The sequence below is a fragment of the Oncorhynchus keta genome, unplaced genomic scaffold (genome assembly GCF_023373465.1).
Source record: "Oncorhynchus keta strain PuntledgeMale-10-30-2019 unplaced genomic scaffold, Oket_V2 Un_contig_3767_pilon_pilon, whole genome shotgun sequence".
In the NCBI taxonomy this organism is placed as follows: domain Eukaryota; kingdom Metazoa; phylum Chordata; class Actinopteri; order Salmoniformes; family Salmonidae; genus Oncorhynchus; species Oncorhynchus keta.
This window is the reverse complement of record NW_026287419.1, coordinates 5,272-21,926: the sequence shown is the minus strand read 5'-3', so window position 1 is coordinate 21,926 and position 16,655 is coordinate 5,272. Positions and strand designations below refer to the sequence as shown.

Here is a 16,655-nt window from a genome sequence, read left to right as displayed (position 1 = left end):
CAAATAATAATAATAATATGAATGAAGAAAATAATATTGAGTCAGCTGAGGTGACCTGACTTCTGCTGAAAGTCCCCCAGACATCAGTCAATTCAAGGGTTTATTACATACATTGTACATTATTTTCCCAGCTAGCAGTGTTATGTGTGATGATTGTGAGGCATACAAATTATGACAGTGACACAATGGGAACTCTTATGCCTGTGGCCTGTCAAGGGAACTGTAGTCTACTGTTCTGATGGGTTAAATGAACAACTGAAATCTGGACACTGATTGTAGGTCTATAACCTCTCGCATAGCCTTAATATTACTCCTGCAGCATTTCTTGCAGTAAAACGATGGGCTTACGCCAAATGTAAGCTACATTTTGACTTGGGAAGAGGAGTGGAGAAATATGATTTCTTTCTTTCAGCATCTTGACGGTATGTGAAAACTCAGCATACAAATACATAGTTAGATAAACTACATGGCCACTACTCAACAAACCATTTCTGTAATGACAGAAGAGACTCCCCTGCTTTAAGCACGGGGTATTGTCATGCTGAAACAAGACACGGCCTTCCCAAACTGTTGCCACAAAGTTGGAAGAACAGAATCGTCTAGAATATCATTGTATCCTGGGGGCTATCCTGCAGCTCCTGAACCATGAAAAACAGCCCCTGACCATTATTCCTCCTCCACCAAACTTTACAGTTGACACTATGCATTCGGGCAGATAGCGATCTCCTGGCATCCGCCAGACCCTGATTCGTCCATCAGACTACCAGATTCGTCATTCCAGAGAACGCGTTTCCACTGCTCCAGAGTCCAATGATGGTGAAGATTTACACCACTCCAGCCAACATTTGGCATTGCTCATGGTGATCTTAGGCTTGTGTGTGGCTGCTCAGCCATGGAAACCCATTTCATGAAACTCTCGACAAACAGTTATTGTGTTGACGTTGCTTCCAGAGGCAGTCGGTGGTGAGTGTTGCAACCCGAGGACAGATGATTTTTGACGAGCTATGGTGATTCAGCCCTCTGCGTTCCTATCCTGTCAGCTTGTGTGGCCTACCACTTCACGGTTGAGCCGTTGTTGCTCCTAGACATTTCCACTTCACTATAACAACAACAGCCTAGCTCTTTAGCAGGGCAGAAATTTGACGAACTGGCTTGGCATGACGGTTCCACGTTGAAAGTGACTGAGCTCTTCAGTGCGGCCCATTCTACTGCCAATGTTTGTCTATGCCTAATTGTATGGCTGTGTGTTCGATTTTACAACTGTCAGCAATGGGTGTGGCTGACATAGCCAAATCTAGTCATTTCAAGGGGTGTCCACATACCTTTGGCCATACAGTGGAACATCTGTAGAGATGCTGTCTTTATCAGCATCATAAAACCTGATAGCGTGGTTAGGGACCGTCTCTAAAGGTGAATGTGCTGTCTTTATCAGCATCATAAAACCTGATAGCGTGGTTAGGGACCGTCTCTAAAGGTGAATGTGCTGTCTTTATCAGCATCATAAAACCTGATAGCGTGGTTAGGGACCATCTCTAAAGGTGAATGTGCTGTCTTTATCAGCATCATAAAACCTGATAGCGTGGTTAGGGACCGTCTCTAAAGGTAAATGTGCTGTCTTTATCAGCATCATAAAACCTGATAACATGGTTAGGGACCATCTCTAAAGGTGAATGTGCTGTCTTTATCAGCATCATAAAACCTGATAGCATGGTTTGGGACCATCTCTAAAGGTAAAGGTGCTGTCTTTATCAGCATCATAAAACCTGATAGTGTGGTTAGGGACCATCTCTAAAGATGAAGGTGCTGTCTTTATCAGCATCATAAAATAACGTGGTTAGGGACCGTCTCTAAAGATGAAGGTGCTGTCTTTATCAGCATCATAAAACCTTTTCAGTTAGGACCGTCTCTAAAGGTGAAGGTGCTGTCTTTATCAGCATCATAAAACCTGATAACGTGGTTAGGGACCATCTCTAAAGGTGAAGGTGCTGTCTTTATCAGCATCATAAAACCTGATAGCGTGGTTAGGGACCGTCTCTAAAGGTGAAGGTGCTGTCTTTTCACTGCAGCATCATAAAACCTGATAGCGTGGTTAGGGACCATCTCTAAAGATGAAGGTGCTGTCTTTATCAGCATCATTAAACCTCATACTATTTCAAACACATAAAATATGCATCTAAGCCAAACTGAAATCTTATCAGAAACATGTTTGGTCGTTTTCACATATTTCTATTTCCTTCCAACTGTTGAAAGTGGACATTTTGCACAGCAAAACTTTCCCGTTTTTAAATAATTATTGCATTTTATCGCTGGTCCCTAAAGGTCTTTGCTCCCGAGAAAGAATCAGAGATGACGGAGAAAACTTTACCGATCTCAACTGCATTGAATCATTCATTCTATCGATCACATTATTCTGTTGAGCAAAAGTGTTGACTTAATCTTCTAGGTCCATTTATAAATGACAGAAGAGAATCTGCATCTAATTACAGACAAGTTGACTAACAAATAGCCTACCAACATGCTGGAAATTATAAGCAGAAACATATCTATATCAGGCAACAACTAAAAATATCCTGCACCTCCTGTTAAAAATAACCTTCTGCTGTCTCTGACTGTAGCCTACAGCACATGTTGTATAGTAGTGGGTTAGGGTTGGGTGCGGGTCTCAGATTTTCCCTTTATCACATAGAGTCTGGCGGTTGCGTATGCGTTATCAGCAATGGCGGGTGGATGAGCCAACAGTTGACCTGCGCACCGCTAGCGCGTGGAGGAAAGGCATAACTTCCTAAACCAGAATCTGGCCCCGTGGTCAGTATGACGTGCAGGCCACAAGGCCCGTGAAACATTGACAGAGGTAGTTACCAATATATAAAACCCATTTTTGATAAGAGGTCAGATTGCACTGTGCTTGAGGACAGTGCGTTTGATTCATGTTTAATTATGCATTTTCTTAGCTTATGAAATGTTCAATCAATGTCCTATAATCCTGGATGTCTTTAGGGGGGTTAAGAACTGGTCCTAGGCAGACTTATTCACTTTAAACCAAATTAACCAAATCAGCCTGTGGAGCCTAAGATGGACACTGTGTGTATCCCCCTATTAAAAAAATAAACAACAATCCACAACCCCTCTCAACAACAGACCAAGATAACCACCTGACCGAAGCGGCCAATAGAACCGTCACTACTCACAATTACAACCATCACTACTCACAATAGAACCATCACTACTCACACTAGAACCATCACTACTCACAATAGAACCATCACTACTCACACTAGAACCATCACTACTCACACTAGAACCATCACTACTCACACTAGAACCATCACTACTCACACTAGAACCATCACTACTCACACTAGAACCATCACTACTCACACTAGAACCATCACTACTCACACTAGAACCATCACTACTCACACTAGAACCATCACTACTCACAATAGAACCATCACTACTCACAATAGAACCATCACTACTCACTAGAACCATCACTACTCACACTAGAACCATCACTACTCACACTAGAACCATCACTACTCACACTAGAACCATCACTACTCACACTAGAACCATCACTACTCACACTAGAACCATCACTACTCACAATAGAACCATCACTACTCACACTAGAACCATCACTACTCACACTAGAACCATCACTACTCACACTAGAACCATCACTACTCACACTAGAACCATCACTACTCACACTAGAACCATCACTACTCACACTAGAACCATCACTACTCACACTAGAACCATCACTACTCACACTAGAACCATCACTACTCACACTAGAACCATCACTACTCACGTTTCTCAGCTGGACAAAGTATAGAAAGTGAAAACAACACCAGACAACCCAGGAGGATATTTGCAGTTTGCTGTTTTCCTTGAACATTATATAGTTCCATGTCCTGGTTTTCAGACGACACGACAAATGAAGTCCGTAGAGAGGACGAGGAGAGGAGACGATGGTACCAGTTGGTACTCACTGGGCATAATGCTGTGTCTGTGTTGCCCTGCCTGACGTGTGGGAGTCGACTACAGTTGCAATGTCTGTGACTTCATCTTAGGGTCATATTATTGCCTAAAGAGCCAACAGTGGCCTGCGAGCCTCCTACTGAAATACTTGCATCTGATTTGCTGCTTGAAGACGGTTACACTGGAAGTGTATGAAATGGCATCCTATTCCTTATGGGCTCTGGTCTATAGTAGTACCACTATATAGGGAATAGGGCCCTGGTTAAAAGTAGTGTACTATATAGGGAATAGGGCTCTGGTCTATAGTAGTACCACTATATAGGGAATAGGGCTCTGGTCTATAGTAGTACCACTATATAGGGAATAGGGCTCTGGTCTATAGTAGTACCACTATATAGGGAATAGGGCTCTGGTCTATAGTAGTACCACTATATAGGGAATAGGGCTCTGGTCTATAGTAGTACCACTATATAGGGAATAGGGCTCTGGTCTATAGTAGTACCACTATATAGGGAATAGGGCTCTGGTCTATAGTAGTATCACTATATAGGGAATGGGGCTCTGGTCTATAGTAGTACACAATATAGGGAATAGGGCTCTGGTCTATAGTAGTGCACTATATAGGGAATAGGGATCTGGTCTATAGTAGTAGCACTATATAGGGAATATGGCTCTGCTCTATAGTAGTACACAATATAGGGAATAGGTCTCTGGTCTATAGTAGTACCACTATATAGGGAATAGGGCTCTGGTCTATAGTAGTACCACTATATAGGGAATAGGGCTCTGGTCTATAGTAGTACCACTATATAGGGAATAGGGCTCTGGTCTATAGTAGTACCACTATATAGGGAATAGGGCTCTGGTCTATAGTAGTACCACTATATAGGGAATTGATGGGTGGGTGGGTGGATGGATGGATGGATGGACGAATGGATGGATGGATCTAACCAGTCAGTTCTAACCAGTCAGATCTAACCAGTCAGATCTAACCAGTCAGGTCTAACCAGTCAGATCTAACCAGTCAGGTCTAACCAGTCAGCACTAACCAGTCAGGTCTAACCAGTCAGATCTAACCAGTCAGGTCTAACCAGTGTAATGTTCAGAAGTACTGACTCTACAACAACACGTGGATCACATTAACCCTAATCTCTGAAATCAAAAGCTCTGCATGCCATCATAAACACATTGTCATTTTATTAGTAAATCATATTGAGGTGTTTATAAAAAAAAATACTTATTTTCTGGACTCACTGAAGCATCAGTAGGACATAGTCCACATGTATATGACCACCACCATCCACTTTCTCCCATCCTCTCAAGGGGTTTGAAAATAGGTGCCCTATTCCCTATATAGCGCCTTACTTTTCACCAAAGCGTACTGTAAGGTATAGCGTGCCAAGTCAGACACAACCTAGGGGTTTCTCTGTCACTCTGGGTCTTTGTGGTCCCCAACCTGTCCCCTGTCTCTGTCCCGTTGGACATGTGATGACATAGACACTGGTCATAATGGGGGACACGTACCACTTCACACAGGAACCATATATCACTCCTCCACACACACACACGCACACACACACACACACGCACACGCACACGCACACGCACACGCACACACACTTCACACACCTCTCCCACGCCCGTCCACCACCCACTATAGACCTGCTGTGTGTGGGAATAACAGACACACAGTGTCATAGTGTCATATGAAACAAACACGTTGTGTTGTGGGAGGCTGCCAAACACCAGACACCATGGTATAATGACATGCTATAAGAGGGAGGGAGCCCCTAGGAACACCCAGCTGTTGGCTTGGAACAGTGTGGTCTCATTCTTCATGTCATTGCAGATTGAACTGAATGACTTACCTGGCTGAATTGAATGGATTTACCTGACTACCCAGTGCTTGACTTGGTCAGGAGCTCACAGGAACGGAGTACAAGGCCAGCACATCAAATGTTCTACTGAGTTCCCGGAACCTCTTATGAGGTCAAAAGTATTGTAGAGTTCCGGAACCTCTTATCAGGTCAAAAGTATTGTGGAGTTCCGGAACCTCTTATCAGGTCAAAAGTATTGTGGAGTTCCGGAACCTCTTATCAGGTCAAAAGTATTGTGGAGTTCCGGAACCTCTTATCAGGTCAAAAGTATTGTGGAGTTCCGGAACCTCTTATCAGGTCAAAAGTATTGTGGAGTTCCGGAACCTCTTATCAGGTCAAAAGTATTGTGGAGTTCCAGAACCTCTTATCAGGTCAAAAGTATTGTGGAGTTCCGGAACCTCTTATCAGGTCAAAAGTATTGTGGAGTTCCAGAACCTCTTATCAGGTCAAAAGTATTGTGGAGTTCCAGAACCTCTTATCAGGTCAAAAGTATTGTGGAGTTCCAGAACCTCTTATCAGGTCAAAAGTATTGTGGAGTTCCAGAACCTCTTATCAGGTCAAAAGTATTGTGGAGTTCCGGAACCTCTTATCAGGTCAAAAGTATTGTGGAGTTCCGGAACCTCTTATCAGGTCAAAAGTATTGTGGAGTTCCAGAACCTCTTATCAGGTCAAAAGTATTGTGGAGTTCCAGAACCTCTTATCAGGTCAAAAGTATTGTGGAGTTCCAGAACCTCTTATCAGGTCAAAAGTATTGTGGAGTTCCGGAACCTCTTATCAGGTCAAACGTATTGTGGAATTCCATATATAAACAGTACCACCACCTATTTCAGTTCCAAGTCAACCTAAAATGAAATGTAAAAACTGTTGACACTTTAAAAGGAGAAATCAAAATAGTTCATTGTCTCTCATGTAAGGCCTCTTAACCAGGAGACAAAGGAGGTGTGATGTCATTGTGAATATTAATGAAGCTTCATTTTCCATCCAAGGACTGTGGCATGGTGAGACAGACAGGGTTGCAGTAACCACTACCACCAGCCAGCAAAGCAGCACAGTAGAGTTTGAATAGAACAGCCTTGGATACAGTAAACAACACTTTCATTTTCAACATAGTTTAAGTTTCAGTACCACATGAAGCAAAAGCAGATATTCAGACTGGCCTATTTCAGGATAGGATTTGATTATGCCTGCCCTTACAGGCCCAAGACAAGAAAAGACTGTTCCATACCCGGTCAGTCTCAAAGTAGGAATACGAAAATAGGTTCCATACCCAGTCAGTTTTATACAGTAGGAATACGACCCAGGCCCAGGTTCCATACCCAGTCAGTCTCATACAGTAGGAATACGACCCGGGCCCAGGTTCTATACCCAGTCAGTCTCATACAGTAGAAATACAACCCGGGCCCAGGTTCCATACCCAGTCAGTCTTATACAGTAGGAATACGACCCGGGCCCAGGTTCCATACCCAGTCAGTCTCATACAGTAGAAATACAACCCGGGCCCAGGTTCCATACCCAGTCAGTCTCATACAGTAGGAATACAACCCGGGCCCAGGTTCCATACCCAGTCAGTCTCATACAGTAGAAATACAACCCGGGCCCAGGTTCTATACCCAGTCAGTCTCATACAGTAGGAATACGACCCGGGCCCAGGTTCTATAACCAGTCAGTCTCATACAGTAGGAATACGACCCGGTCCCAGGTTCTATACCCAGTCAGTCTTGTACAGTAGGAATACGACCCGGGCCCAGGTTCCATACCAAGTCAGTCTCATACAGTAGGAATACAACCCGGGCCCAGATTCTATACCCAGTCAGTCTCATACAGTAGGAATACAACCCGGGCCCAGGTTCTATACCCGGCCAGTCTGTCTCATACAGTAGGAATACGACCCTGTCCCAGGTTCTATACCCAGTCAGTCTTGTACAGTAGGAATACGACCCGGGCCCAGGTTCCATACCAAGTCAGTCTCGTACAGTAGGAATACGACCCGGGCCCAGGTTCTATACCCAGTCAGTCTCATACAGTAGGAATAGGACCCGGGCCCAGGTTCTATACCAAGTCTGTCTCATACAGTAGGAATAAGACCCGGGCCCAGGTTCCATACCAAGTCAGTCTCGTACAGTAGGAATACGACCCGGGCCCAGGTTCTATACCCAGTCAGTCTCATACAGTAGGAATAGGACCCGGGCCCAGGTTCTATACCAAGTCTATCTCATACAGTAGGAATACGACCCGGGCCCAGGTTCCATACCCAGTCAGTCTTATACAGTAGGAATACGACCCGGGCCCAGGTTCCATACCCAGTCAGTCTCATACAGTAGGAATACGACCCGGGCCCAGGTTCCATACCCAGTCAGTCTCATACAGTAGGAATACGACCCGGGCCCAGGTTCCATACCCAGTCAGTCTCATACAGTAGGAAAACAACCCGGGCCCAGGTTCCATACCCAGTCAGTCTCATACAGTAGGAATACGACCCGGGCCCAGGTTCCATACCCAGTCAGTCTCATACAGAAGAAATACGACCCGGGCCCAGGTTCCAGACCCAGTCAGTCTCATACAGTAGGAATACAACCCGGGCCCAGGTTCCATACCCAGTCAGTCTCATACAGTAGGAATAGGACCCGGGCCCAGGTTCCATACCCAGTCATCTCATACAGTAGAAAAACAACCCGGGCCCAGGTTCCATACCCAGTCAGTCTCATACAGTAGGAATACGACCCGGGCCCAGGTTCCATACCCAGTCAGTCTCATACAGTAGGAATACGACCCGGGCCCAGGTTCCATACCCAGTCAGTCTCATACAGTAGGAATACGACCCGGGCCCAGGTTCCATACCCAGTCAGTCTCATACAGTAGAAAAACAACCCGGGCCCAGGTTCCATACCCAGTCAGTCTCATACAGTAGAAATACAACCCGGGCCCAGGTTCTATACCCAGTCAGTCTCATACAGTAGGAATACGACCAGGGCCCAGGTTCCATACCCAGTCAGTCTCATACAGTAGAAATACAACCCGGGCCCAGGTTCTATACCCAGTCAGTCTCATACAGTAGGAATACGACCCGGGCCCAGGTTCTATACCAAGTCTGTCTCATACAGTAGGAATACGACCCGGGTCCAGGTGCCAGTCAGTCTCATACAGTACGCAGCTCCAGTATAGAGGTACACAGTCCAGGGCAACACAGTGTCAACAGCAGCAAATGAGCCTCAGCAGTCTTAAGACTCCCTCCCAGAATACTTTGCACTAATCTACAGTAGCTGCTTACAGTGGCTGGAGGCTCACCCGGGTTAGGGATAGAGTTAGAGTGGGGTCAGCCATGTATGAGTCCTGCTTGGGACAGGTTAGGTTAGGGTTAGAGCCATGTATGAATGCTCAGGGACAGGTTAGGGTTAGAGTTAGATGAGTCAGCCATGCTGCTTGGGCCGGGTTAGGGTTAGAGTTAGATGAGGTCAGCCATGTATGAGTCCTGCTTGGGCCGGGTTAGGGTTAGAGTTAGATGAGGTCAGCCATGTATGAGTCCTGCTTGGGCCGGTTAGGGTTAGAGTTAGACGAGGTCAGCCATGTATGAGTCCTGCTTGGGCCGGGTTAGGGTTAGAGTTAGATGAGGTCAGCCATGTATGAGTCCTGCTTGGGCCGGGTTAGGGTTAGAGTTAGATGAGGTCAGCCATGTATGAGTCCTGCTTGGGCCGGGTTAGGGTTAGAGTTAGACGAGGTCAGCCATGTATGAGTCCTGCTTGGGCCGGGTTAGGGTTAGAGTTAGACGAGGTCAACCATGTATGAGTCCTGCTTGGGCCGGGTTAGGGTTAGAGTTAGAGTTAGGTCAGCCATGTATGAGTCCTATTTGGGCCGGGTTAGGGTTAGAGTTAGACGAGGTCAGCCATGTATGAGTCCTGCTTGGGTCGGGTTAGGGATAGAGTTAGACGAGGTCAGCCATGTATGAGTCCTGCTTGGGCCGGGTTAGGGTTAGACGAGGTCAGCCATGTATGAGTCCTGCTTGGGCCGGGTTAGGGTTAGAGTTAGGTCAGCCATGTATGAGTCCTGCTTGGGCCGGGTTAGAGTTAGAGTTAGACGAGGTCAGCCATGTATGAGTCCTGCTTGGGGGCCGGCTTAGGGTTAGACGAGGTCAGCCATGTATGAGTCCTGCTTGGGCCGGGTTAGGGTTAGAGTTAGACGAGGTCAGCCATGTATGAGTCCTGCTTGGGCCGGGTTAGGGTTAGGGTTAGGGTTAGAGTTAGGTCAACCATGTATGAGTCCTGCTTGGGCCGGGTTAGAGTTAGAGTTAGACGAGGTCAGCCATGTATGAGTCAGGATCACTGCCTGGTCTGTTGTTGTCTGAGGACACTTATCTAGGTCAGCCATGTATGAGTCCTGTTTGGGACAGGATCACTGCCTGGCCTGGTGTTGTCTGAGGACACTTATCTAGGTCAGCCATGTATGAGTCCTGTTTGGGACAGGATCACTGCCTGGCCTGGTGTTGTCTGAGGACACTTATCTACTAAACTCTTATGAGGTGAGACAAGGAGATCCTATAAGTCTACTGTACATACAGTATATCCTCAGTGATAACTCTTATGGGGTGAGACAGGGTCCATCTGAGGACAAGGAGATTCTACATACAGTATAGAAATAATATTATGTCACTTAGAAGAGACTTACAGTAAGTCAATACATTACTGTAGAATGTGTCTGTGATCCCTGTGAAAACACTGTGAGGTGAATGTGTCTGTGAACCCAGACAGTGGTCTGGATGGTGGGTATCATGGAGGAGTAGGGGAGGACCGTGGGGAGGACCGAGGGTGAGACAGTGGGGGAGGACCGTGGGGGAGACAGTGGGGGAGGACCGTGGGGAGACAGTAGGGGAGGACCGTGGGTGAGACAGTAGGGGAGGACCGTGGGGAGACAGTGGGGGAGGACCGTGGGTGAGACAGTGGGGAGGACCGTGGGGGAGACAGTAGGGGAGGACCGTGGGGAGACAGTGGGGGAGACTGTGGGTGAGACAGGGGGGACCGTGGGGAGACAGTGGGGAGGACTGTGGGTGAGACAGTGGGGACCGTGGGGAGGACTGTGGGGAGACTGTGGGTGAGACAGTGGGGGAGGACCGTGGGGAGACAGTGGGGGAGGACTGTGGGTGAGACAGTGGGGGAGGACCGTGGGGGAGACAGTGGGGGAGGACTGTGGGAGACAGTGGGGAGGGTGGGTGAGACAGGGGGAGGACCGTGGGGAGACAGTGGGGAGGGACTGTGGGAGACAGTGGGGAGGACCGTGGGGAGACAGTGGGGGAGGACTGTGGGTGAGACAGTGGGGAGGACCGTGGGGGGAGACAGGTGAGACAGTGGGGGAGGACTGTGGGTGAGACAGTGGGGGAGGACCGTGGGGAGACAGTGGGGGAGGACCGTGATGGAGACAGTGGGGAAGGACTGTGGGTGAGACAGTAGGGGAGGACCGTGGGGGAGGACCGTGAGGGAGACAGTAGGGGAGGACCGTGGGGGAGACAGTAGGGGAGGACCGTGGGGGAGGACCGTGGGGGAGACAGTAGGGGAGGACCGTGGGGGAGGACCGTGGGGGTTGATGAGGGAACAGCAATGATACCAACACTGTCTCTGGTCTCTGGGTTGCATCCCAAATAGAACCGTAGTCACTGTATGAATTAGTGCACTACTTTGACCAGAAATAGGGTCCAATTTGGGACATCACTTAGTTGTTCCTGTTCCTTCACTTCCCGGTCGCCCTCCACTGCAGACTAGGTCCAAACTACATCCTTTACCTGTCTGTTGCTGACCTGACCAAGAGTATGGTATAGGTTATATCCCAAATGGAACTCCACTGCCTATATAGTCCACTATTTTTGACCAGGGCCAATAAGGCACTATTGTACACTATATAGGGAGTATTTTGCCATTTGTGACATAATCATGGAGAACATTGGCTGGTTTTGGGAACAGATTGTTCAGACCACAGCCAGCCTGACAGGTCTTCGTGAACACAGAGGTAAAGAGATCCTTTATAGAGTCTGACAGGTGATAGTTGTCTTTATAGAGCCTGACAGGTGATAGTTGTCTTTATAGAGTCTGACAGGTGATAGTTGTCTTTATAGAGTCTGACAGGTGATAGTTGTCTTTATAGAGTCTGACAGGTGATAGTTGTCTTTATAGAGTCTGACAGGTGATAGTTGTCTTTATAGAGTCTGACAGGTCATAGTCTTTATAGAGTCTGACAGGCGATAGTTGTCTTTATAGAGTCTGACAGGTGATAGTCTGTATAGAGCCTGACAGGTGATAGTTGTCTTTATAGAGCCTGACAGGTGATAGTCTTTATAGAGTCTGACAGGTGATAGTTGTCTTTATAGAGCCTGACAGGTGATAGTCTTTATAGAGCCTGACAGGTGATAGTTGTCTTTATAGAGTCTGACAGGTGATAGTTGTCTTTATAGAGTCTGACAGGTGATAGTTGTCTTTATAGAGTCTGACAGGTGATAGTTGTCTTTATAGAGTCTGACAGGCGATAGTTGTCTTTATAGAGTCTGACAGGTGATAGTTGTCTTTATAGAGTCTGATAGGTGATAGTTGTCTTTATAGAGTCTGACAGGTGATAGTTGTCTTTATAGAGTCTGACAGGTGATAGTTGACTTTATAGAGTCTGACAGGCGATAGTTGTCTTTATAGAGTCTGACAGGTGATAGTCTTTATAGAGTCTGACAGGTGATAGTTGTCTTTATAGAGTCTGACAGGTGATAGTTGTCTTTATAGAGTCTGACAGGTGATAGTTGTCTTCATAGAGTCTGACAGGTGATAGTTGTCTTTATAGAGTCTGACAGGTGATAGTTGTCTTTATAGAGCATGACAGGTGATAGTTGACTTTATAGAGCCTGACAGGTGATAGTTGTCTTTATAGAGTCTGACAGGTGATAGTTGTCTTTATAGAGTCTGACAGGTGATAGTTGTCTGTATAGAGCCTGACAGGTGATAGTTGTCTGTATAGAGCCTGACAGGTGATAGTTGTCTTTATAGAGTCTGACAGGTGATAGTTGTCTTTATAGAGCATGACAGGTGATAGTTGACTTTATAGAGCCTGACAGGTGATAGTTGTCTTTATAGAGTCTGACAGGTGATAGTTGTCTTTATAGAGTCTGACAGGTGATAGTTGTCTTTATAGAGTCTGACAGGTGATAGTTGTCTTTATAGAGTCTGACAGGTGATAGTTGTCTTTATAGAGTCTGACAGGTGATAGTTGTCTTTATAGAGCCTGACAGGTGATAGTTGTCTTTATAGAGTCTGACAGGTGATAGTTGTCTTTATAGAGCCTGACAGGTGATAGTCTTTATAGAGCCTGACAGGTGATAGTTGTCTTTATAGAGTCTGACAGGTGATAGTTGTCTTTATAGAGTCTGACAGGTGATAGTTGTCTTTATAGAGTCTGACAGGTGATAGTTGTCTTTATAGAGTCTGACAGGTGATAGTTGTCTTTATAGAGCCTGACAGGTGATAGTTGTCTTTATAGAGTCTGACAGGTGATAGTTGACTTTATAGAGTCTGACAGGTGATAGTTGTCTTTACAGAGTCTGACAGGTGATAGTTGACTTTATAGAGTCTGACAGGTGATAGTTGTCTTTATAGAGTCTGACAGGTGATAGTTGTCTTTATAGAGCCTGACAGGTGATAGTCTTTATAGAGCCTGACAGGTGATAGTTGTCTTTATAGAGTCTGACAGGTGATAGTTGTCTTTATAGAGTCTGACAGGTGATAGTTGTCTTTATAGAGTCTGACAGGTGATAGTTGTCTTTATAGTCTGACAGGTGATAGTTGTCTTTATAGAGTCTGACAGGTGATAGTTGTCTTTATAGAGTCTGACAGGTGATAGTTGTCTTTATAGAGTCTGACAGGTGATAGTTGTCTTTATAGAGTCTGACAGGTGATAGTTGTCTTTATAGAGTCTGACAGGCGATAGTTGTCTTCATAGAGTCTGACAGGTGATAGTCTGTATAGAGCCTGACTGGTGATAGTTGTCTTTATAGAGTCTGACAGGTGATAGTTGTCTTTATAGAGCCTGACAGGTGATAGTTGTCTTTATAGAGTCTGACAGGTGATAGTTGTCTTTATAGAGTCTGACAGGTGATAGTTGTCTTTATAGAGTCTGACAGGTGATAGTTGTCTTTATAGAGTCTGACAGGCGATAGTTGTCTTTATAGAGTCTGACAGGTGATAGTCTGTATAGAGCCTGACAGGTGATAGTTGTCTTTATAGAGTCTGACAGGTGATAGTTGTCTTTATAGAGTCTGACAGGTGATAGTTGTCTTTATAGAGTCTGACAGGTGATAGTTGTCTTTATAGAGTCTGACAGGTGATAGTCTTTATAGAGCCTGACAGGTGATAGTTGTCTTTATAGAGCCTGACAGGTGATAGTTGTCTTTATAGAGCCTGACAGGTGATAGTTGTCTTTATAGAGTCTGACAGGTGATAGTTGTCTTTATAGAGTCTGACAGGTGATAGTTGTCTTTATAGAGTCTGACAGGTGATAGTTGTCTTTATAGAGTCTGACAGGTGATAGTTGTCTTTATAGAGTCTGACAGGTGATAGTTGACTTTATAGAGTCTGACAGGTGATAGTTGTCTTTATAGAGTCTGACAGGCGATAGTTGTCTTTATAGAGTCTGACAGGCGATAGTTGTCTTTATAGAGTCTGACAGGTGATAGTTGTCTTTATAGAGTCTGACAGGTGATAGTTGTCTTTATAGAGTCTGACAGGTGATAGTTGTCTTTATAGAGTCTGACAGGTGATAGTTGTCTTTATAGAGTCTGACAGGTGATAGTTGTCTTTATAGAGTCTGACAGGTGATAGTTGTCTTTATAGAGTCTGACAGGTGATAGTTGTCTTTATAGAGTCTGACAGGTGATAGTTGTCTTTATAGAGTCTGACAGGTGATAGTTGTCTTTATAGAGCCTGACAGGTGATAGTTGTCTGTATAGAGCCTGACAGGTGATAGTTGTCTTTATAGAGCCTGACAGGTGATAGTTGTCTGTATAGAGCCTGACAGGTGATAGTTGTCTGTATAGAGCCTGACAGGTGATAGTTGTCTTTATAGAGTCTGACAGATGATAGTTGTCTTTATAGAGTCTGACAGGTGATAGTTGTCTGTATAGAGCCTGACAGGTGATAGTTGTCTTTATAGAGTCTGATAGGTGATAGTTGTCTTTATAGAGTCTGACAGGTGATAGTTGTCTTTATAGAGTCTGACAGGTGATAGTTGTCTTTATAGAGTCTGACAGGTGATAGTTGTCTTTATAGAGTCTGACAGGTGATAGTTGTCTTTATAGTCTTTATTTATAGAGTCTGACAGGTGATAGTTGTCTTTATAGAGTCTGACAGGTGATAGTTGTCTTTATAGAGTCTGACAGGTGATAGTTGTCTTTATAGAGTCTGACAGGTGATAGTTGTCTTTATAGAGCCTGACAGGTGATAGTTGTCTGTATAGAGCCTGACAGGTGATAGTTGTCTGTATAGAGCCTGACAGGTGATAGTTGTCTGTATAGAGCCTGACAGGTGATAGTTGTCTTTATAGAGTCTGACAGGTGATAGTTGTCTTTATAGAGTCTGACAGGTGATAGTTGTCTGTATAGAGCCTGACAGGTGATAGTTGTCTTTATAGAGTCTGACAGTCTGACAGGTGATAGTTGTCTTTATAGAGTCTGACAGGTGATAGTTGTCTTTATAGAGTCTGACAGGTGATAGTTGTCTGTATAGAGTCTGACAGGTGATAGTTGTCTTTATAGAGTCTGACAGGTGATAGTTGTCTTTATAGAGTCTGACAGGTGATAGTTGTCTTTATAGAGTCTGACAGGTGATAGTTGTCTTTATAGAGTCTGACAGGTGATAGTTGTCTTTATAGAGTCTGACAGGTGATAGTTGTCTTTATAGAGTCTGACAGGTGATAGTTCTCTTTATAGAGTCTGACAGGTGATAGTTGTCTTTATAGAGCCTGACAGGTGATAGTCTTTATAGAGCCTGACAGGTGATAGTCTTTATAGAGCCTGACAGGTGATAGTTGTCTTTATAGAGTCTGACAGGTGATAGTTGTCTTTATAGAGCCTGACAGGTGATAGTTGACTTTATAGAGTCTGACAGGTGATAGTTGTCTTTATAGAGTCTGACAGGTGATAGTTGACTTTATAGAGCCTGACAGGTGATAGTTGTCTTTATAGAGTCTGACAGGTGATAGTCTTTATAGAGTCTGACAGGTGATAGTTGTCTTTATAGATTCTGACAGGTGATAGTCTTTATAGAGTCTGACAGGTGATAGTTGTCTTTATAGAGTCTTATAGAGCCTGACAGGTGATAGTTGACTTTATAGAGCCTGACAGGTGATAGTTGTCTTTATAGAGTCTGACAGGTGATAGTTGTCTTTATAGAGCCTGACAGGTGATAGTTGACTTTATAGAGCCTGACAGGTGATAGTTGTCTTTATAGAGCCTGACAGGTGATAGTTGTCTTTATAGAGTCTGACAGGTGATAGTTGTCTTTATAGAGTCTGACAGGTGATAGTTGTCTTTATAGAGTCTGACAGGTGATAGTTGTCTTCATAGAGTCTGACAGGTGATAGTTGTCTTTATAGAGCCTGACAGGTGATAGTTGTCTGTATAGAGCCTGACAGGTGATAGTTGTCTTTATAGAGCCTGACAGGTGATAGTTGTCTGTATAGAGCCTGACAGGTGATAGTTGTCTGTATAGAGCCTGACAGGTGATAGTTGTCTGTATAGAGCCTGACAGGTGATAGTTGTCTGTATAGAGCCTGACA

At 45.0% G+C, this 16,655-nt stretch overlaps 1 protein-coding gene across 1 annotated transcript in view; it reads right to left on the bottom strand.

Moving 5' to 3' along the window:
• LOC127924173 (cadherin-related family member 5-like) overlaps positions 1–4,020 on the bottom strand; it is a 35,158-nt gene extending 31,138 nt beyond the window's left edge. The window contains exon 1 of the mRNA XM_052508631.1: positions 3,818–4,020. Coding sequence (XP_052364591.1) covers positions 3,818–3,917 — 100 coding nt within the window. The 5' untranslated portion in view covers positions 3,918–4,020. The remainder of the gene's footprint in view (positions 1–3,817) is intronic.
• Positions 4,021–16,655: the final 12,635 nt, after the last annotated feature.